Raw genomic sequence first — 23,600 nt, forward strand, 5'->3', positions numbered from 1 at the left:
CCAGGAATAGGAGCTCAGTGAGGGATATTTACATTGCTGCTGAATTATTTAAGCAAACACAAGAGGACAAATGACTCAGAGATTGCGGTCTGTCCACGGAGGGTTCAGCAGAACGGGCCAAAATGCCAGTGATTCAGTTTGTCCTCTTTGGTTTACTCAAATAACTCAAAGGAAGTGTAAACACTGCCCCAGTGACAGCTTTATTTTCAGCAGCTTGGCATCAGGGTGCTTGTGCAGAGACACATTTGCACTTACGGACAAAACTACCTGGCATCCTTCAGCATTGCCCACACAGACTCTTCCCTATCTGCCCTATCCTAGGACTCTCCATAGCCAACAGAGGCTAGAAAGAGAGCAGCTGCTATTACATGGTAGTTTTAAAGCACAGCACCAAAGACAGGTCGCTAGTCCTCATGGTATGTTTTCAAATAGAAACCTAAAAAGCGCTGTCAGTTTCTCCTGAATGGAAAAGTGAGCATCAGCATTGCTTCTGTCCCCACTTCCTTGGTGTCCAGGGGTTGGGGTTGGGGGAGGCAGGAAGACTCCATCAAGTCCTAAACACTGATGTGGAGTTTACCAAATGCTGGCTATGCTGTACAAGGTGGGTTACTGGCTGCAACTGAGTAGCAGGGAGGGTGTTAAGCAAAATGGTTGAATGATGTTTGCTGTTTTGCATGATGTGATTTTAGCACTGACATTTTGTTTGCTTTCTTTGTTTATTTGGGCGTGTAGGTTGAAAAGATAAACATAAATTGCAGAAATAAATCTTATGCTTCAGAACATACAGCAACATTGGTTTACACACCTCAAAAAAAAATGGAGGGGAGGAAGTCGCCCTGAGCAGTCTTGCCTTTCTGTCTTATCCTGATGTGCATACAGATGTATAGGAGACACACACCATAGAAGGGCTCTGGATATGTATGTCTTGGTCTGGGTGTGTGTGACAGACAGACAGACAGACAGACAGACACAGACACAGAAAGACAGACAGACAGAGAAGCTTTTCCTGATCACTCTAAGGCAGTGGTTCCCAGCCCACCCCCTTGGTTCCATATATCCCCAGTGCCCCCCTACCCTATAAAAAACATTATTTAGAATAGAGTTTTGCACGGCCCACTAAGGAAGATAATAACACAACGAAATTCAGACCAGTAACATTTAATTGCACATTTATTCAGTTCCACAAAACCGATGAACTTGATCCAGTGATATCAGCTTCCCAAAGTCTGATAGTCCTGAAGTGCACCCCCAGGTAACCCCCCTGCCCCCTTTGGAAACCAGGGCTCTAAACCCCGAGGAGACTGCCTTGCAGCATCTTGGTGCAGGGTGGTAAGCGAGAGGTGGAAAATAAGAGAGATGCCAACCTTCCCCTTTTGTTTGTTCTCACTAATGAGGTATTTGTGGGAATGACATGACATCTGCTTCCCTCTTTATAAATTCGGTAATTTATGAAAGGTATTAAAGCCAAAGTGATCTCCTGGATAGAGCCTGAGTATTAGCTAAAAAAGGGGTCATGAGTTACACTCAAATAACACAGAGATATATTTCTTTTCTCCCTTTATGAAGGGGCTCCCCCTCTTTTCTTTTCTTTTCTTTCTTTCTTTCTTTCTTTCTTTCTTTCTTTCTTTCTTTCTTTCTTTTTTGCACATAATTACACCAGCTCTTTGTGTTCCCCTCTCTTCCTGCTTCTAATCCTTTTTTGGAAATGTGCCAGTCACTTGCCACAGTGGCAAGCATCCTGGCTAGTTGCAAGGGAGTGAACAGTGGCAGGCTTTACAGGCGAGGGCAGCGGTGGAGAGCAAACTGGAGTGTCCTCAGGGAAGGTGTGCTGTGCAGGGTCCAGCAGCAGTGCCCAGGTGGAAATTGACTGCCCCCCCCAAAAAAAAATGTCTGGGGAAATCTGGATGTATGGCAGCCCATGGCAGAAGTGCCAATTTCCCAGAAAAAGTAGCTCAAAAATGGCAATTTTGGCCAAAAACAAACAAACCAAGAACAACAACTCAACACCTTTACCCCCCAAAAGCTGAACAACTTTCCTCTCTGGATTTTCACAATTTGAAATACGGGAACCTTAGGCAATGGAGCTGGTCACTTTCTCCTGCAGCTCCTGGGAGTGGGAAGTGTCCATTGCATCTCCAGTGCCCTGGGGGAATTCCTTGAAAGTGGACTGGAAGAACAAGTTTCTCTCCATGTCCAGGAATGCAGAACGATGGGTCTGGTTGACAGGCTTTGGATGTACATCTTTAAAAAGGCTAGATGGCATCGGAGGAACAGAAGAGCCCTGCTGGATCAGACCAAGGGAGAGACCGGGGAGACGGAGCCTTTCAGGAAGAAAACACCCAGGCATCTTCGTTGACCCATGGGAAGCGCACAAGCTGGACCTGAGTCCACCTGTCCAGCTAAGGATGCCTTTCTAAATTTGTTTTTTTCCTAAACTACACCATTTTGCAATCATCTTTTGGCATATCTTGTGAGTGCAGAACAGCAGCTCAGAGTTTTGAGAAGTGTGAAATCTGAAGGAAAACTCACGTTCCAATCCACGCCCTTGTCTCAAAGGTGCAGATCAGGTTCGTTTGTATCAGTACATGCAAAGATCTAATTCCTCCAGTGTTCTTCATATCTATGAGTGGATGTTGACATTTTCTCTTCTGCTGCACTTGCAGGGAGTGGGCAGTAGATCTATGCGTTAGGAATTGTATCTGCATAGAATTTTTTCCCTTGGCCATGATCCAGTGGAAAGGTGGGTGGGTTTGCCTTTAATTCCATAAGCTGGTGTCTGAAAATAATGACTCACACCCAGTAGAAGCCTCTCTCCATATCTGAGATGTCGCTGGAATAATTAGTTGAAGAGGGAGTAACGGAGGTGTGAGATGAGCAATATTTGGGGGAGCAAGGAATTAGTTAGGCATTCTTTGAACGGGGCACAAATAATGTTGGTGGGTCCCCCCCCCCTCAAAAAAAAAACCCCTTACTTTCATAAGGAAGCAGAATGAGGCTGTTTGTGTTGTAAGTGCCACATTGTGGAGAGATGGCAAGTTCATTCCAGCCAAACAGCCTTTGGAGATATTCACACAACAACCCCAAACCAAATGTTATCTGCTTACTTACATGCAAGCACCAAAGGTAAAACAGAGATGACAGTTTGATTCATGCAATGGCCTTAATTTACCTCTTGCTTCCAAGATATTCCACTTCTCTGGTAAGTGGAAGATGGAGCTAGCCTGGGACTAAGGTATGGATGGGGGAGATATTAGAGTCAGTTCACATTTAGAGGCAAAGTGACCTAACTGACACTTTCCTAAACAATATGAGAACAGCATCACAGCCGTCCTTTGAAATTTGCACCTCTTCGAATTCTGCAACGCAGTTCTTCAGCCACTCAATGTACACAAAAATGCATTGACTGAGGCAAAGTGTCCAGAATGATGCATATATATTAAGGAATGCAACATCCAATAATGCATTAAGTTTGAGGAAATTGCTTTGCAGAAATGGGTGTGTTAGGCAACATTGCCTACAAAAATGTGTTTATTAGGAGAAATTCACACTAAATTTTATTTAATTCTATTTTTTTATTAATCAAATTGTGGAGAAGTGAACTGAAGACTAGAGAAATGAGAAATAGAAAGTATCCAAAGGTTTTAGTATTTTAAATGCATTTTTGTGGGAATTTCTTCCAATTTACACATTTTTGTAAATTGTAAAGTAAAATGTCCCCAAATGGAATGTATTGCTGGATGTTATTTTCACATCCCCTGCCCTCCCCAGCACTACCTATGTTAAGTTGTGCTGATACTTTTTCCTTTTAGAATAACAGAATTGCAGATTGGAAGGGACCCACATGGGTCATCTAGTCCAACCTCCTGCAATGCAAGAGCCACAGCTAAGGGATCCCTGGAAGATTAAAGAAAGTCCACCACCTTGTGTGAAGCAACTGACAAACACCACCACCACGTACTCTTAAAGTCCTGAGAGTGGCAGTCAGCAGCACATCCAGGTGTGGCATGATTTACCTGGTATTTTCAGTGGTGTCACTCTTTCTCGTCTTCTCCTGTCTGTCTCTCTGCCTGTTAAAAAGGAATGTGTGAAGATGTGAAAGAAAAAAGAATAACGGGGATAATTAAAAGCCTCTTTGTCTCCTGTCAACTTAGCCCCTTTCAAAGCACAGCAGGACTTGGGTGTGATGGAGAAGCTCTTTAAGCCCAGGAAAGCAAAGCCAGAGCTTTTCACATGAGGGCCTAAATCAGCCCCCCAGGGGTAAGAATATTTGAAACTTTTATACCAATGCATTTACAAAGTTGGGTGTCTATATGGATGCAGAAAGCTGCCACAAACCAAGTCGGCCCATTCCACAGGTTGGTTCACACTGATTATTTGCAGTGACATTCCAGGGTTTCCTAGCAAAGTTGTTCCCAGCTCTGCTTGGAGAAGTCAGGGGTTGAACCCGGGCTCTTGTGCCTGCCATGCAAGCGCTCTTCTGCCCACTGAGCTGGGGCCCCCTCCCATGCTCCAAAAGGGAGACAGACAGGGCCAGGGAGAAGCCACAACGGAGGAATTGGTGGTTGTCTGTATGGACTAACCTGTTAGCTGCCTCCGAAACTAATGTGTGGATTGGAATTCAGTTACCTACCAGCTTTCACACTTTTCCAAATGCAAAATGTTCTGACGAACAGTTTTTGGCTCAAAAAAGAAAATTCTTTTTTAAAAAATTAAAAAGGAAAGTTAAAGGGAAAGCATGTGTATCTTGAGATAAATTGCATTTATAAATGTTTTGATTTTTAAAATGTATTCAGATACATGTGGATATGTGCATTTTTCTGTGCATATATTTAAAAACAACAGCCACAAATCAACCTGCAGAAAGGATGGAATTGGCTCTTGAGAAATAGGGGGTTGCTTCTAGGGTTAGTCCTTCTCAGAGTAAACGCATTAATGTTAATGGACATGACTGCTTACCACGTCCCTCAGAGAAGACAGGATGTTTGGTTTATTTGTTGCATTTTACCCTCATGACAACCCTGTGAGGTCGGGCTTGGGCTGGAGGCTATGCCTGGCCAATGAACCTGAAGGGAGGATTTGGTGCTCTGTGCTTCTTCTCCAGCACAGTCAGGCCCTACTGCTGCCCTCCCAGGACAGATCCATGCCATACGTTTAAAGCACTGCTGCATATTTACGACTTCTCCCAAAGAATCCTGGAACTGCAGTTCCCAAATACACAGCTGCAATCCTCAGCATCCCTAGCAAACTGCAGCTGCCAGGATTCTTTGGGAAAAGCCATGTGCTTTAAATGTAAGGTATGAATACTCCCAAGGGTCATTAGTCCAGCCCCCTGCAATGCAGGAATTGCAGCTAAGGCATCCTTGACAGATGGAGGTCCAAGGAAGGAGAGTCCACCACCTCCACTGTCAAACAGCTCTTACTGTGAGAAAGTTCTTCTTGAAGTTTCACCGGAATCTCCTTTCTTGTCACTTGAATCCCTGCCTAAGATGTGTAAGACCTTGCTGTTGTTTGGGACTTGAAGCCGTGAGGGTAATTTCAGCCTCTAGCCCAGAAGTGTGTTTGATACATCAAAGACAGCAAGCGAATGACAGTTGTGCCATCCCAGCTGCCTGTTCTGAGGTCCACACAAAGGGGCAGAGGGTTCAAGAGCTTCTGCCGCAGGACTGGCAACACAGTGAGATGGTTCTTCGTTAATCAGAGGAGATTAAAACTTGATTAGTGGAAAGAGCATCAGTGGCCAAATAGCCCCTCCTCGTGTCTACCTGAAGTGGGCTGGAAGTGTAAGGATGAAAACAAGAAATCCCAAGCTTGTGGGCTGACATTTAAGATGAATAAATTATTTAAGGCTCCAGTTTATGAAGCTGGGGGGATTTTCTTCTTCTTCTCCATTTGCAAGCAATAGAAGAAAAAAGAAATTGGCTGCACAAATTCACATGCATTGAAGTGCCTGTTATAGTTACTGGAATCTAGTTATTGTCATCACTGAGTGCCTAATCCTATAGCAGGGCTGAAGTGCAGAAGCTGCCCTCTAGGAGCCCCACGTGGAAGCTGCTCTCTGTTTCCTACCAAAACATTAAGCTGGGAATACATACATAAGAAGGGAATTAAATATGTTTCCATTCCGAGGGAGGGCCATGGAAGAGCTTGTGTCGTGGCACTCCTGTCCTTATTATTGTCTCTCCTGTGGGACTTAGGGGCGAGACACCGGCGTGGGGGTGGGGGGGGGGCAGAACAGAACCAACACTGTGGGAGGGGAGCATTTCAGGGCAAACGTTGCACCCCAGGAAACATTCCTGCAAAATGGCAGGGGGTGCTCACCTGTTCCTGAGCACAAGAAAGCTTCACCCTCCCTTTGACTTGGCTTTCTGACGTGCCCTCTCCTCGCCACAGCTGCTTCCTATGCTGCACATCAGGATGGTGGAGCGGCCCCTCATTGCCTGGGCTGCACAGGAAATTCTGGCTCACAACTATCCTGCCCAGTCCTGCTGCTAAATGCACAGCTCAGCCACCTCGCTGAGAGCTGCTCATACTCGCCAGGTTTCCTGCTGCACTGCCTTGACTCGCTTTTTGAAGAGAAGCAGCTTCTGTTGATGCTCAGGTGGCCCAGAAGAGACACAGATGCCCTCAACGTGCATATCTCCAGTTCAGCTCCCTCCATCTGAGCTCCACATCACCCCTGTGACATCTCACACCAGCAGCTCAGCAACCAGAGCCACTGCTGCACCAGCAAACCCAGCATAAGCCAAATGAGGCAGCTTCAATGGGAGCGATACTACAAAGGAGCACGCGGAGGCACAGATAATATTTCCTTCCCTTTAGGCAAAGCTCCCTGTCCTGCTGGCATCTCATGGGAAGGGCTGACCCCTGTTAGGACGGCCATGGCTAACAGAGCTGGAACCTAGCAACAATATTGATCTAGGGCTCTTTATCTTCTCCAGTTGCACACCTGTGCAACTTCAGGACTCAGTGCAGAGTTCTGAGCACCTGAGCTTTCAGCTTAAGAAGGGTTACTAGTCCTCAAGGTGCTGGTGATTGGTATTTTCTTGTATCCCTGGTGTGGGCAACAACACCTATGCTAATGTCCATGGTGGGATTAATGTGAGGCAAACAGAGAATGTGTACAACCCTCTCGTAGTGGTGCAGCAATAAGACTGCTAGCATGTTTGCAAAGCCGAGCAAGGTCTGGTCTGGTTTCAGACTGGATGGGGGACCACATGCTGAGATGTCTGCCTTGCAGGGTTTGGATGAGATGACCTTCAGGATCCCTTCCAACTCTATAATTCTAGGGCAAGATAATTTGGCAATTAATTTCATATCCTGCCCATCAATGCAGTTGAGTAATGTTGGAGAATACAGACTCAATGGAGTGATTTAATATAATTAGAAGAAGGGCTGTAGCTCAGCGGTAGAGCATGCAGAAGGCCGCAGGTTCAATCCCCAGCATTTCCTGGTTCATCCTGAAAAGACTCCCTGTCTGAAACCCTGGAGAGCAGCTGACCATCAGTGTGGACAGTAAGGAGCTGGACCAATGGGCTTAACTTGCTATAAGGCAGCCTCCTGTGTTCCTGTATTACCAGTCTCAATATGCATGGATGAAGCACCTCATTTACACTGCCAATTTGTGCACATTCCAGGACACCATTTGGGATTGTGCCAATTGGTTAGGCAATGTATGAAGTGACCAGTTTGCTCTGTTGGCTTGCATATGCTTGGCACTGATTCAGATTTGTAAAGGGAGAGGGGAAACAAACTCCCAATCCCCAATGTTTCATTCCCCTGCATGGAGAGGGCTGGTTGCAATAATCTGAGTCCTTGCCACTGAGTTAAAGAGCCCTTTTCTGCTGTTGCTCATCTCTCTTTTTGAGGCTGCTGGAATGAGTCACAACCAGCTGGGACCTAGGACTACTATTATGAGATTTCAGATGTCTAGCTGGTGTGAAAATATCTTAAGTGTGTTGAAGTTGCCCTTGTCAGATTTCTCTACTCATCAGGGGTGTCCTGAGCACTATGCCTAACCAATTCCAGTTTTCCTGTGGCAGTGCCCTGACAGCAATTTTTTTGGACTACAGCTCCCATTATCCCTGGCACCAGGGGTGGATTTAGGGGAGGACCATCGCTTCCACCATAGCGGGTGCAGAGTCTTGGGGTGCTGCAGGGCGTCACCTCTATGACGTAGTGAACTGAGCAGAGTGGAAGGCGAGAGACAGGGGCACTGAATTTTGGCCTCCCACAGGATGCTGCTGAAATTTGAAAGACCCGGGCACCATGTTGGGAAAAGCCACCCCGTTTGCCTGAAAACATGCCAGCATCATCTGCAGAAGGCAGTGAAGTCTGGTAATTTTGAACTCTGGCCTCAGTGGTCTTATGGGATGGGCTCTCTTTGGATCAGGAGTGGCTAACCTGGCTGGCAGTGGTGGCCACCAAGCTAGATGGCTTTAAAAGAGGATTAGACAAACCCACAGAGGAGGAGAGGGCTCTCGATGGCTGCTGGTCATAATGGGTATGCTCTGCCCTCCACAGCTGGAGGCAATAATGGTTCCAAATACCACTTGCTGGAAGCCACAGGATAGAAGAGGACTCTTGTGATTAGGCCTTGATTGCTGGTTTCCACAGGCCTCTGGGAGAGCAGGATGCTGGACTAGGTGGGCCATTGGCCTGATCCAGCAGGCTCTTCCCATGCTGTTATGTTTCCCCAAATCCCAGTTGCAACACTCTAACCACTACACCACATTTCCATAGTGCACACACTTTAGATACATTACCATGTAACATTGATTGCTCTGTTTCCTTCAACATCTGGCATACCAGCTTTGCTACACTTTTTTTTGGGGGGGGAGTTCTCTCTCATTTGGCTGAGAGGGCCCAGGATGCTTGCTCCAGAGCCCTGCCCTAACTGCCCCCCAGGACTGCCTCGTTCCCTCCACCCTTATCCTACAGATTCTTCTGGTCTTATGCCTGTCTCTCACTCCATCTTCCACCCACCATCACCACCATTAAGCTTCATCCATCCTTTCTTGACCTAATCCTCCTTCCTGCCTTAAACCCTCACACTGCTTTCTTGTGCAGGAAAAGGGTTAGAGATTCTGCAGAGTCAATTTAAGCAAGCTGACACATGATTTGCATTAGGTTATTTGCATAATATCAAGGGCAGAAGTTCCTCCACAGGACAAGTTGACTTTTGGTCTGAGATCCAAACATGAACTGCCTTCCATTTTGGGCTTGGTGGGGCCAGCAGACAAAGGTCCTTTGTGACAACCACCACAAAGTCTTACAGCCTATAACAATCTCTGGCAGGCAAGCAGCCTGATAAGCAGCAACGACTCTCCTTCAGTTTTATGTAAGTTTATTTACAAGAAAAAGCACACCCAGAGCACGGCCCTCCCACCTGCTCTCATTAACAGTAGTTGCTTAGTCTGACTCATCATCCCTCCCCCAACAGGAAGAACGCCAAAATCCTGCCTTTCTTCTCCTTCCCTTCTGTTGTTCTCTGAGCTTCTCCAGTTTCCTCATACGGGGACTGAACAGCTGGCCTGTCTCCTCCCCACTCCCCGAAGGCACAGCCTCAGACTCTGGCTTATCTGACGGTTGCCTGGCAACGCTCAGGCCGACTTTCAACTCTTCCTCTCCATAGGAGCTAACAGCTTCTTCCCTGGGAAGGAGGGGGGCCAGGCTGTCCTCTCTAAACTTTGACAAGCAGGTCTCAGCTGCAGAGTCGGCCCCTTGCTCGCTTAGCTCAATTTCTGAGGCCAACTCTTCTGCTGCGCTTTGGGGGGTCAAGTTCCTGATAAAACCCAATTTGACACCTGTTCAAACTGAAGCTCCGTTGGATTCAATGTGGCTCAGGTTAAGTATGCATAAGAATGCAGCCCTAGACACTTTGCAGAAGAACACAGGGAAGCTGCCTTCAACTGGTTCGCATCATTGTTGCATCCTAAGTCAATATTATGGGACGCGGGTGGCGCTGTGGGTAAAACCTCAGTGCCTAGGGCTTGCTGATCACCTGGTCGGCGGTTCAAATCCCCGCAGCGGGGTGAGCTCCCTTCTTTCGGTCCCAGCTCCTGCCCACCTAGCAGTTCGAAAGCACCCCTAAGGGACCGCTTTATAGTGGGAAGGTAAATGGCGTTTCCTTGTGCTGCGCTGGTGCTGGCTCGCCAGAGCAGCTTCGTCACGCTAGCCACGTGACCCAGAAGTGTCTCTGGACAGCGCTGGCCCCTGGCCTCTTAAGTGAGATGGGCGCACAACCCTAGAGTCGGACACGACTGGCCCGTACGGGCAGGGGTACCTTTACCTTTACTTTTAAGTCAATATTGTCCAGCCTACACTGGCAGCAGCTCTCCAGAATTTCAGAGCGTTTGCCCCAGGCCTACCTGGAGATGTTGGGGATTGAACCTGGGTCCTTCTGCATGCCAAGCATGTGCTTGGCCACTGAACTACGCTTCTTCCCTGCAGCTGAGCACCCAGATCTGCCACACCTATGTACAACCAAGCAGCTAAAGTGCTCCTCCTTCTGCAACAGCACCCTATACAATTGCCCAGGGTTGTCTGTTGGTGAGATTTGCTTTAGGCTTTAAAAAAAAAAAACCGAAGAAGAAAGAAAGAAAACTTTCCATTGATTTTGGAGACAGCAGGACTGCGCAGGTGCATCAATCTGGCATCTTGTCTTTGATCTTTTTATCACCGGGTGCAAAAATCTGTTCAGCTGAAGTGATAGTAAATGTCACTTACAGGAAAGGAATCAACCCTGTGATCTTGGAAACGTCCTAGAATAGCAATTTTCTTCCCCTGTTTTGGAATTCTATTTTTTCTCTTTCATGTGGTCCTTCGTCAGTATAAAAGGAAATTTTACCTAACTATGTCCCCCTCCCCATCTGCAACACTTCCCTGCCCACCTCATTTCCCTGCCCCCCTTCACGCAAGCCCCTTTTCTCCCTCCCACTCTCTCCCATATGTTTCCAAATGACAAATACACACAGATGCTTTGGCATCTTGCTGTCCTTTCCCCCTTCTCTCCCCCCCCCCAAACGCCCACTTCCCTTCATTATACTTACCGAGACACCAAGTTACCTCCCCCCCCCCGCCTCCTCTGAAGTGTTGCTGTTACTATTAATGATTTTAAAGTGCCAAGGATATGTCTGGAGAGACAGTGAGAGAGGAGCCTTGAGGCCTCAGAAAGTGGATGGTGGCCTGGCCCATTGAGAAGCTGAGGACAGCAGAGGCCCAGGACGCAGAGCTTCCTGCTTCCGGTCAGTGAGCAGCTGAGCCCAGCTCCACTTCATTTCATGGGCGGAAACAAGCAATGACTTGAGTTTTTTAAAAAGCAACAACCAAAAATGGTATAAATACCCCACAAGCAAATCATTGCTGTTCTCGGGTTGCCTAAGGTCGTAGAGCGGGTTACGACATTAAAATACAACATTAAAACACAATATCGAAAACAGTTGAAAACAACTTTCAGTTACGGAAGTAAGGTGCATCTTAAAAATACACGTTTCAAGTGTCAAATGGGTTTGTTTATTAAAATATTGAGATGCTGTCTGTTCTGTAAGCATCTCAAAACAATGCACTTGAAATATCAGGCCCTAAAGCACTCTTGCATGGGCAGAGGGTGCATTTGCATGCATGGGGGGTTCTCTCCCCCCCAACAACACCCCAAACAGTTTGCTTTGCAGGCAGTGTTAGAGTTCCCCAGCCCCAAGGATCCAGTTTCTGGGAACTGCATGCACTGCAGAGAGAGAAGGGAGGGAAGCAAGACTCAATCTGAGCTGAAGAGCCATTAGGATCCAAGTCTGTGGCTTTAGAGCAGGGCTGACTAACTTTGGCCTTAGGGCCACACTCCACATTGGCCAGCCCACCAGGGGCTGTTTGCCAGTTGGGGCTGGGGACGAATGCACGTGTGGGCATCTCACACAAAGATGACTCACACCTGCAGAATAGCTGAGGAGAGGAGTTGGGGGGGGCAAGCCCACAAAGCTCTTATTGCTTTGTGATTACTTTCCTAAGCCCATGCTATATGCGCAAGGCATCCTGGAGCAGCTGGAGGATCAGACTAGGGCTTGTGAGATCTGGGTTCTAATCCCTCCTCGGCTACGAAGCCCCCTAGGAACCAGAGCCCTATGGGGGTTTCACTGTCATGAATGGTAAGTGCGAGTCCAAAGGGGGTGCATTGGGGCAGCTGGGGCAGAAGACAGCAAGGGTGACCTCCAGAGAGCCAATCATGGGCAGCCCATCTCATTCTTGCCTCCTGCTGAATTGTACAATGTTGGTTTTAATGAATGTATGAGGCCGTCTTGGTGGTTTCCCCACCACCACCACATTTTTTTGTAAAGTCTCTTTGAGTTCCCTGCGGCAAAATAGTATCTAATAAATTTAACAAATAATAATGGTAGAATTATAGAATTGTGGAGTTGGAAGGGAACCCAAGGGTCATTTGGTCCAGCCCCTTGCAATGCATAAATTTCAGCTAAAGATCCATGATAGATGGCAATCAAACCTCTGCTTAAAAAACTCCAGTGAAAGAGAAAATGCCACCATCCAAGGAAGTCCATTCCACTGTCAAACAGCTCTTTCCATCAGAAAGTTATTCCTGATGTGGAGTCAGAATCTCCTTTCTTGTAACTTGAAGCCATGGGTTTGAGTCCTGCCCTCCAGAGTAGGAGAAAGCAAGCTTGTTCCCTCTACCATGTGACAGCCCTTGAGATATTTGAAGATGGCTCTCATATCTCCTCCCAGTCTTCTGCTACAGGCTAGACCTGCCCATCTTCTTCAACCGTTCCTCACAAGACTCAGTTTACTTTATTACCCTCCTCTCCATGCCTTTCAACTTGTCCATCTCCTTCTTAAACTGTGGTGCCCAGATATCAATAAAATATTGGGGGAGGGCCCAGGTAAGTCCCACCCTGCATAATTGATCACATGACATGGCACGCACACACCATTTGAATTGCAATGTCCATCAACTGGGGGGTCCAGCCCCCTCAAATATTTTATTGGTGGGGTCGAAGGAACCTCAGCCCCTAGGAGTTGGCTCCTATGTCCCTAACCATTGGTCATCCTGGCTGGGCCTGATGGTAGTTAAGAGTCCAGGAGGAGGAGGACCACAGACCCTGCCCCTGACTGCCTTGTAAGCTGCCAAACACATATTTGGAATCACAAAGGTTAGAGACTTGATCTTTGAGAGATCAATAAATTAATGGAAAGCCACTTCACAGATTGCATTGCGAAAAGCAAGACAAAAGACTGGGAGTGCATGAGTGCCGGCTGTGTGTTCATAAACAAGGTTCACGGAGAGACTAGCAGGGAAATCAGGGAGTCCGTGGCTCTCAAGATAGGCACCCCTGGCTCAACTAGGGAAATGGGGATGTGTCCCCTCCCAATTTAAGGAGTCCCATGGAGCTGTTGTTGAGAGGGGGTAGTCCAGTGCTGAGGGAGAATGGGAGGAGAAAGGGGAGCTGTGTGGATGACCTCTTTGTAACTGCAGTGCTAGGTTGGGACACTAGCAATTTCATTAGTAAAGCTTTTGAAACTTCCAGACGTGGTAGAAGACTCCTCTTCGGAGTCAGCCAGCGCACCCACTGAGATTAAGGCAAACTGCAGGGGAGTTATAAAAGAAGGCAGACTGGTCAGGAGAATGGATCTGTGCAAAGTTATTATTCATGATACAGCTATATGGAACCTCCAGATTTAGAGGCAGTCTACCTCTGAACTGCAGCTGCTGGGAGCCAGCAAGGGGGGGGCTGGTGCAATCATGTCCTGGTTGTGGTCTTCCTGGAAGTGTCCAGTTGGCCACTGTGAGGAACAGGACAGACTCTTGGCTGGATCCAGCAGCATGCTTCTTATGTGCTGGGCCTGATGTGAGAGATGGATCTCCAAAATCTGGTTCATGTTTATGTGTGAAGGCTCTGCACATAGGACAAGAAAAAGGTGAGGCGGAGACTTAGCCATGGGCACCCATTTCAATCGCTCCTGTCCATTGAGCAAGAGCCACACACCCCTTGCCTTCCACCTTTCCTGCTTCTCAGGGACATCTACCCAACATGACTGTTTCTGCAGGATGCTGCCAATGCTCTTCTCCTCCAACCTGTCCTCAGGACGGGGCAGGTGGGCAGGCAGCTCCAAGGTGAAACAACGCTATTGGGAGTCTTCAAGGAAGGCTCATTCCCTGCTTTCTCATCCCTGGATGATTCTCCTGTGGTGTCAGCCCAGACACCAAGGGCTCTGTGCATGCCACGCTGGTGCCCTCTGTTGGAAGCCAGCAGGCAGTGCTGATGGATGGGAAGCCAGACGTCAACAATGTGCATGGAGAAAGAGGAGCTGAAACTCCCTGCTTCCCCTTCACAACATGCGCGCACGCACACACGGATGAATTCCAAGATAGGGGACATTAGCCTGGAAGGCACTTCAACATTCTGGTTCCACACCCCCAAGGCACTGAGATAGTTCTCCCTTGTCGCTCCACCTGGTACACAGACTGAGACCCTCCCTGCCCACAGACTGTCTCACCAGAGTGGTATATACTCTGGTTATCTCCCGCTTGGACTCCTGCAATGCGCTCTATGTACGGCTACCTTTGAAGGTGACACGGAAACTGCAACTAATCCAGAATGCAGCAGCTAGACTGGTGACTGGGTGTCAGGAACGTGGCCCCCCAGGGAGCAGCAAAAGGGTCAGCCTCAGACATTGAGCAAGGAGCTGACTCTTCAGCTGAGAGCTGTCTGTCTGAGTTTAGACAGCTGTCTGTCCCTCCTTCTCAAGCAAGTCACTGTTCGCTCTCAGGGTGAAGGAGAGCTGGAAGGCAGCCACAGCGAAGGTGGCCTGCCAGCAGGTAAGTGAGAGACAGGGTCCACTGAGAGGGGGACGGGGAAGGCCAGCTTTTCAGTCCCCATGCCAGGAGATTGGAGAGGCTCAGAGACTTGCAGAAAGGGAGGAGGAGAAAGGCACAGTTCTGGCGTCCTTCCTGCTGGGGGGGGGGGTCTGAGTCAGACTGAGCAACTCCTGTGCCGAGAGAGGGCAGGAAGTTTTGCTGTGGATGTTTTGTCCTTTGTAAATGAACGTATGTGAAGCTGATGGAGACTCATTATGGCTTATCGGACTGGTTGCATGCCAGGGATCAATAGCCTGGGAGTGGCCGCAGGACCATATAACACAGGTCCTAAAGGATCTTCATTGGCTCCCAGTGTGTTTCCAATCACAATTCAAAGTGTTGGTGCTTTAAAGCCCTAAACTGCCCCGGCCCAGTATACCTGAAGGAGCGTCTCCACCCCCATCGTTCAGTCTGGACACTGATTTCCAGCTCCGAGGGTCTTCTGGCAGTTCCCTCACTGCAAGAAGTGAAGTTACAGAGAACCAGGCAGAGGGCCTTCCCAGCAGTGGCACCCTCCCTGTGGAACGCCCTCCCTTCAGATGTCAAGGAGATAAAGAACAACACTACTTTTCAGAGACAGCTGAAGGCAGCCCTGTACTGGGAGGTTTTTAATGTTTGATGTTTTTGATTATGTTTTTAGATATGCTGCAAGCCTCCGAGTGGCTGGGGAAACTCAGCCAGATGGGCAGGGTATATATAAAATAACAACAACAGCAACAACAACACGGGTCACTACAATTCACATCCATAAGTCACAGTATTGATAGTGATGATGCTAAATCAGCATGGTGCTGTCCAGATGAGGTAGGACTCCTCCATCCAGCAGGGCCAGCAGTTAGGGATGATGCAGGTTGTGACCCTCCATCACCTGAAGGTGCCATGCTGACTCTCCTCCCACTATGGGATCCAGTAACAAGAACTAGAAAGAAGACTCTCTGAACTCAGCTTTTGAACAGGGATGGAAGCTTTGTTTCGTTTACTCCGACCATGGATCATAGAATCATAGAGTTGGAAGAGACCACAAGGGCCATCGAGTCCAACCCCCTGCCAAGCAGGAAACACCATCAGAGCACTCCTGACATATGGTTGTCAAGCCTCTGCTTAAAGACCTCCAAAGAAGGAGACTCCACCACACTCCTTTGCAGCAAATTCCACTGTCGAACAGCTCTTACTGTCAGGAAGTTCTTCCTAATGTTTAGGTGGAATCTTCTTTCTTGTAGTTTGGATCCATTGCTCCGTGTCCGCTTCTCTGGAGCAGCAGAAAACAACCTTTCTCCCTCCTCTATGTGACATCCTTTTATATATTTGAACATGGCTATCATATCACCCCTTAACCTCCTCTTCTCCAGGCTAAACATGCCCAGCTCCCTTAGCCGTTCCTCATAAGGCATCGTTTCCAGGCCTTTGACCATTTTGGTTGCCCTCCTCTGGACACGTTCCAGTTTGTCAGTGTCCTTCTTGAACTGTGGTGCCCAGAACTGGACACAGTACTCCAGGTGAGGTCTGACCAGAGCAGAATACAGTGGCACTATTACTTCCCTTGATCTAGATGCTATACTCCTATTGATGCAGCCCAGAATTGCATTGGCTTTTTTAGCTGCCGCGTCACACTGTTGGCTCATGTCAAGTTTGTGGTCAACCAAGACTCCTAGATCCTTTTCACATGTACTGCTCTCAAGCCAGGTGTCACCCATCTTGTATTTGTGCCTCTCATTTTTTTTGCCCAAGTGCAATACTTAGGTAAAGGAGGATCAGGTAAAGGAGGGCAGGGGGATTTGTGATCCTCCAGATCTGTGATCCTCCTGCTGGCTGGAATGGAGAGGCACTGGTGTCTAAGAACACCTGGAGGACCACAATTTTGTCACCCCTGAACTAAAACTTCAGGGGCCAGTCCTAATCAAGGAGAGCAAAAATGAAGTAATACGACAGCAAACTGAGGACCTGTCTATCCTCAAAATCCTTTTGGTTTCAGTACTTTAATGTCACAGAATGAAAAGAATGCACATTCCTTCTGAACTATTAGAGAGCTTTCATTTGGCAAATCACTTCTATTGAATGAAATAATCAGTTAAGATAAAGTAGGGGCAACTAAGGGAGAGATACATTAGGCAACATCCTTCTTTTTCAGTTGGGCCACCTTCGGAGAGGAAAAGACCCATCTAGTCCAACATCCTGTTCTTATTGTGCTGCGTGTTCTCACAGTGGACAACCTGTAGGAAGCCTGCAAGCAAGACCTGAGCAATATATATTTCCAATAGCAGGCCCTGGGGGGTGTCTGAGCCAGATTGGGACTGCAGGAGGGGCAAACGGTTGCAGACCCTTTGCCCCCACACCAGGATTCATAAGAAGAGTCTGCTGGATCAGGCAATGGTCCACCCCATCCAGCTTCCTGTTCTCCCACTGGCCAACCATTTGCCAGTGGGAAACCCTCAAGCAGGACTCAAGCACAAGAGCCCCCTCCCCTCCTGTGGTTTCCAGCAGCTGGTCTTCAGAAGCATCACTGCCTCTGAGAAGGGAGGCAGAGCAAAGCCATCCCAGCTAGTGGCCAGAGATTCCAATCTTGACTGGGTATCTTCCAATCTAGCCAGCCCACATCCCAAGCTTGCTATTTATTTAAACACACACACAAGGGCTAACAACACGATCAACATCCCTCCTCCAGTTTGGTCCTCAGGTAAGGCAGCTTCATCTCTTAAGATGAACCCCACACCGGCTGCAGATCCAGACTGCATGGAGACAGCTTCGTTTGTCTAGAGCCACCTGCTCTGCAGACAACCAGGGGGCGGGGGAGGTCTTTGTTGGCTGTGGCAGAGAGAAATCTACATGGCAAGCAGACAAGGAGCCCACAGCCATGCCTTATATTTTAAGCAGCCAGCACATGGCCATAAAGTGGTGCTGAGAATGCCATGTTCCTTTTTGCAATGAATGCGGAGTAAAACACTTCTTGTCCCCTCATGCCAACCATACGGGATTAACAGATCATTAAATTATTGCATGTGAGAGAGAAAGAGGGTGGTGGTGGGGAGACACACTTTGCAGAACACCCCAGAGGTAACCCTTGGCATTTCCAGTTAAACTGGTCAGGCGATGGGAAGGACTTGCCTGTCAGAGACTGAAGAGCTGCTGGCGTTCAGAGCAGATGATCCTGGGCTGGGTGAACAAGCAGCTTAAAGGAAGGGCCATAGCTGAGTGGTAGTGCAGCTGCTTGGCATGCAGAAGGTCCCAGGTTCAATCTCTGCCGTTTCTATTGTAGGGCTAGGTAGCAGGTGATGAAAAATGCATTCTCTGCAGGAGAACAGCTGCCAGTCAAAGTAGACATCTCTAGGTGGACAAATACCTTAAGGTGATATTAGGCAGCTTCCTATGTTCCTATTTTTTGCCTTCATCCTGCATGACATCCTTCCCCAACCTGGTGCCCTCTAGATGTTTTTGGACTCAACCCCAGGCAGCACATTTACACAACATTGAGAGTGATGGCAGTTGTAGTCAAAAGCATCTGGAGAGTTCCAGATTGGGACGGCTGTTGTCCAAATTAGACATTTCCCATGTCTCTGCTGGCAACAGCTCATCCAGGCACTTCCATTGGACCTGGGGATCAGCTGCAGTTCTCGTAACAAAAGTTGAACTCCATGTGCCCATTCCAAGAACTTCACCTTATCCCATTTACAAAGCAAATATTTAGTTTGGATTTCTTATTAGGTGGATGGAAAACATTGGCCATGAGTTAGAACTTGATTCCTGCCCCCATTTCCCAATTATCCCAATTGCTGTTTCTCAGGCCTGTCCTATCCCAGTAGGATCTCCAACATTTGTTTAGCTGATTTCAGTTCCCCACTGCCCAATCAGGGATGTGTTCTGAATGCCCTGCAAACTGTGCTGTTTTGTGTGCGCGCACGCATGTGTGTGCACTCCGCTTGGGGGGTTACAAAGGGCTGCTGCAGGGGAAGATCTAGAATTTCAGGGGTGTCAAAACTCTGAATAAGGTTGCACACATCTTTCTGTGGAAGGGGGGAGACAACCCAACATAAACACTCATGATGGTCTTGGACCCCTCCAACATCACTGAAGAACAAGGGTGTGCAGCCAGAGGGGGAGGAATCTGGGACTCTCCCTCCTCCTCTCTCTTCTCACAACAGAGAAGAGCTGATGACTGTGTAGAGAATTAACAAGCTTATTTCTTAACAGAGCACACGGTTGAACTATGGAGCTGGCTTCCACAAGAGGCAGTGATGGCCACCAACCTGGATGGCTTTCACAGAGGACTGGACCAATTCATGGATAAGGATTTCCGTGGCTACCAAGCACAATGGCTCTGCTCTGCCTCCGTGGTCAGAGGAAGCAACGCTTGTGAATGCCAGTTGCTGGAAACTTCAGGAGGGGAGAGGGCGCTTGTGCTCAGGTCCTGCTTGTGGGTTTCCACGGGGGCATCTGATTGGCCACTGTGAGAGCAGGATGCTGGCCTGATCCAGCAGGCTCGTCTTCGCTCCCATCTCTCTCCACCGTTTCCTTAAGCAGATCTCCGCCTAAGAAGAAGACCCCCCCCCGCTCTCTTTCTGAGATCTCTGGGCTTCCCATCTGTGAGAGACGGAGGCAGAGAGATCTCCACACCCAGAATCAACCTGCCCCTCCCGCCGCTCTCTTGGCTTTCTACCTTCCGCCTCGCTTGCTCCGGGCTTAGTAGATCATTACAGGGAGGGCGGCGGAAAAAGCGGGCGAGCGAGCGGAGAATGGATTCCGCGCTTGGCTCCCTCCTGCTTTGCCTTTGAGGTCCCCCCCCCATCGCATCCAGGGACCCCCCTCCCCTTCCTCGCGCACCTGGATTGTTCCGGCGGCGATTAGCATAACTGGCCCCCTCCCTGCAGTCAGGAAGGAGGCGGCCCCATTGATCGGTGGCTCCCCTCCCTCCCTCCCTCCGCCCTCCCCTCGCGTCCCTCCCTCCCGTTTCCAAGCGGCGACCGTCCCAGCGCAGCGCGCCGCCCGCTTGCGCGTCGACGGGGCGACGCGCGCCGCTTCCCGTCGGCTGCCCGCTGCTCCGCGCCCGCGCCCCGTGTGCCGCCGCTCTTCCCGGGCCGCGCGCCGTCGCACCTGCCCTTCGCCAGGCGCCCTGAGGAGCCGCCGTTGCCGTGCCAGGAGCGCCGCGAGCCCGACTAGGGCCTGCGGGAGGGGCCGGGCGGTGGCCCCGTCGTGCCGGGAAGAGGGCGAGGCGCCGCCAAGTCCCGAGTGGAGCCGGGCGCGGAGCGAGGACGGCCGGAGAGCCAGCGCGGCTGGTGCGCTGGGCGGGCGGGCGGGCGGCGCTCGAGGGCGAAGCGGGCGATGCCATTTCTTGGCGAGGGAGACGGGCGGCCAGCATGAAAGATGCAGGTGAGGGGCGCCGGGGGACCGGAGGGGGGAGGCTGGTGAAACGAGGGGGGGTCCGGGCGGGGCGGGGGCGAAGGTGAGGGATGACTTGGTCCGGATTTTGATCTTTGGGGGGGGTTGTCAAGGCATAATTCGCGGCTCCGGGGATTGTGCTTCTCCGCTGTAATAGGTAGTGGGGCGGGCGGGGGTCGCCTGGTTTGGTGCCGGAGAACCCGAGCCAGGTTTAATAGGAGGGAGGGGAGCGGGGGGGGGCGCTTCTAATTTGCTGCCTTTTTACACAGTGCTCCAGATTCGATGCTGTGGCGATGGAGAGCTTGCTAGAGGTGCGGGGGCGGGGGGCGGAGAGATCCTACTTTGCCCGTTCAGAACTCCGCTCTAGATGTGCGTGTATTTATCCTTTTCAGATTTAGGGCGGGGGGCTGTGGAGATTTCGGGTTCCTGGCTCTTTTGAGATTCTCGGGGTAATGGTTGCCTGCCTTTCCCGCGATTTAGGGCTTTGTTTTCTTCCCCACCCCCCAGCTTGATTGAACCGGGTGGGCTGCTCCTGCCTCGATTGGGAAGGGGGTGCACCAGATTTGGGGTTCAGCTGTGAGCTTGAGGGGGTCTGCTCTGGGAGCTGATGTTGGAGGGGCAGTCTGCACCAGTCCGTCCACAGCCAGCCTCCTAGCATGCAGTCTCGGTACTCCTAGCTGTTAACAAGGCAGTAATAGCCCACCATCACCACCACCCCTTTCCTGGGTCTTCGGGGTTTGCCCTATGGAGCCTGCTGGCTTTGGGTGAATTTGCTCTGAGGTTAGTAAGCACTGGCTGATTTTATATATGCACCAGGAGAATAGTTGGGGGGGTTGGGGGGGTACATGCAGGATAAGCTGCGTTCCTTGGGAGTGACATCTGGGTGTGTTTATTGTCTAGCGATGCCTTTTTCTCCCTTTACCTTTGCCAGGTGTGTGTTCGTGTTAACAGATGTGGGGCTGTGTATGTGTTGCTTGAATCGATGTTCGGGTGTACAATGGTCCTATGTGGCATTATTTTTGGACTAAGGAAGGAGGGGGGTTTTAAATGGTAAAAAATGAGAGATCTCTCTGGGTGGATCCTGCAATGGACGGCGTGGGGGTTGAGGTGTTGCCTTTCCCTTCTGCATCATCTCTGGGTCTTTTGTCCCAGGTGAGCGTTTCTGGGTCGCCTTTTCTTATGCAATGCATGTCCCTTTCTCTTTTGTCCCGATCTACGATGGTTGTGTGTGTGACTGCCTTGTAGAAAGGGATAGGGACTGGGTGCTTCGGGGCAGATCTGTTATCAGAGGAGACCTGTCAGTTCTCTTTCTGTCTCTCTGGATGTGTTTGCGCACCAAACAAGGGGTCTAGAAGAAAAGGGTGTCGTTGGGGGCTCAGTCCTTTTCGAGTGCAGGAATGTGTTGCGTTGCAAGAGGATGAGTCGAGAGAGCCTTCCCCCCCCCCCCCAGCAGCCAAGGCACAATGTTTTCTTGGATGATGATGCCTCAGAGCTGGAGGCTTTTGTTTTTTTGTTTTTTGGTTTTTTGACAATGCCTTCCTTCCTTCCTTCTCCCCACCTCCCCACCCCTCGACAAAATCACTCACTGGCTTTCCCTGTGGTCACACCAGCTGCCCCAGCCTTAGGTCTCCATGTGAGGAGAGTTGCATCCCTTGCACAGCCATTGCCCCCACATCTTTAGCTGGAACCCACGGACCCCCTTATCACCTTTGGGAGGAAGTGTGTGAAGCAGGGGGAGGGGCAGGTACTTAGATGGGGTTGAGAAACAGGCTGCACAGGGTTCCCTTGGCATCAGGGTGAATCGCTGGGCCTGTTCAGGGTTGCCCTGATGGGCCCTTTGGCCCCTGGGCAGAGAGCTGGGAATTGAACATTGGTGACCCTCTGCTGGATGTAACTGGGAGGGTCGGCGGAAGCAAAGTTCCCCTCAGTGTCCAGGCCGGCAGCCAGCTGGGTTTAAGGTTATTGTTTACCTGGGTGTCCTAGGAGGCAGTTAAAAGCCAGGTTACTATCAAAGCAGGTGCCTAGTCCTCCCTCCCCTTTCCTTCTTATTGATTTAGTTAAGTACAAATATAACAAACAAGGAAGAAACCAAAGAATCAAAAATGTAAACCATAACAGTTGCAGCCTGGGAGAGCAAAAGCACAGTGCAGTGCAGAGATTTTAAGCTGCCTAGGAATCACATTTAGGAAGCTGCCATATGGCCGATTAGACTGTTCACCCACCTAGCCCAGTGCTGTGGGCTCTGACTGGCTGGGATCTCCAGAATCTCAGACTTAAGAGATATTTTATCGCTTGGTTCCCTGGACTGTAGATGTTGAGGCATAGAACCTGGGACATTCTATGAGCAAAGAATGTGCTGTGCCCCTTGGCTATCTGACCCCGACACTCTCTGCTGTCTGTGGGCTGATTGCAGTGGCTTAGTGATTTTGTGCATGCCCAGTGGCACTACTTGTATTTCTGGCATTCCAGGCCATGTTCTGGTACTAAGAAAGGGACATCTAGAAACGGAAGATGCCAACCAGTACATGAGCCTTAAAAGCTCATGGTACATTGTGCTCATTGTGCATTGTTGGCTGTTTGGCCTGGCAGTGGCTTCTGGAGACTTCAACAGAGGACCTTCTCAGCCTGGGTACCTGAGATCCCTTTCTGTTAGGGATGCCTGGACCTGGGACTTTTTCTGCTTGCAAAATTTGTGCTCTGCCTCTGAGCTTCCAAGTAATAATTTTAATCATAATTTTGTTATTTATATGGCGCCCATCTGACTGAGTTGCTCCAGCCACTCTGGATCTACATACATCAGAGATTTAAAGAAGGCAATGGTTTGAATAAGGGCTCTGTGTGTTTTGAAAGCTTGCCAAGTCCCCATCACCAGAGTTAGCTCAACTCAAAAGTATTCATCTGTATGAGATTGCTTGACCTCTGGACAAAGAAACTGACAGACAAATGAAAATGTGCCACATTGACACACAAGGTGTGTGTGTGTGTGTGTGTGTGTGTGTACGTCAGCAACTGGTGCACATCTGTGCAAAAGACTCAGGCAACTCCTCATACGAGTGGGCCAGACTGGCATGTTGGCCTGAGGATAAGAGGTTTCTCTGGGAGTGAAAAAGCTCAATTGGATTAAGAGGTCAACCTCACCCAGTTGGGGAAGACTGGATTAGGACATGCAGGAGAGTAACCTGGAGACCCCAGGACATGAAGAAGTGGTGAAAACAGCTGAAAATGCACAGAAAATGATATTAATGATATTGCTATGATGGCTGCACCAACGTAGGATACAATCCAGCAACTACCAACTGCTGAATTAAATGGGCGAGAGAGCACGTATTTAAATTGAAATAAATAGCATTTAAAAGTGCTTAACTGTTGT

General features: G+C 49.4%; 2 protein-coding genes across 5 annotated transcripts in view; one reads left to right on the plus strand and one right to left on the minus strand.

Annotated features, from left to right (window-relative positions):
• LINGO1 (leucine rich repeat and Ig domain containing 1) overlaps positions 1-23,600 on the plus strand; it is a 540,338-nt gene that overhangs the window by 453,317 nt on the left and 63,421 nt on the right. The window contains exon 1 of one of the 4 annotated variants that reach the window (XM_083630437.1): positions 20,025-20,221. The exons of 1 other annotated variant lie outside the window; for it this stretch is intronic. In XM_083630437.1, the coding sequence (XP_083486563.1) occupies positions 20,216-20,221 (6 nt within the window). In that variant the 5' untranslated portion in view covers positions 20,025-20,215. Of the gene's footprint in view, positions 1-20,024; positions 20,222-20,606; positions 20,680-20,703; positions 21,011-23,600 lie in introns of those variants that run through there. 2 more of the 4 variants (XM_083630440.1, XM_083630439.1) reach the window with 2 other exon arrangements.
• RCN2 (reticulocalbin 2) overlaps positions 1-23,600 on the minus strand; it is an 810,887-nt gene that overhangs the window by 174,827 nt on the left and 612,460 nt on the right. The window lies entirely within an intron of this gene.

This window comes from Podarcis filfolensis (assembly GCF_964270895.1).
Source record: "Podarcis filfolensis genome assembly, chromosome: 9".
NCBI lineage: Eukaryota > Metazoa > Chordata > Lepidosauria > Squamata > Lacertidae > Podarcis > Podarcis filfolensis.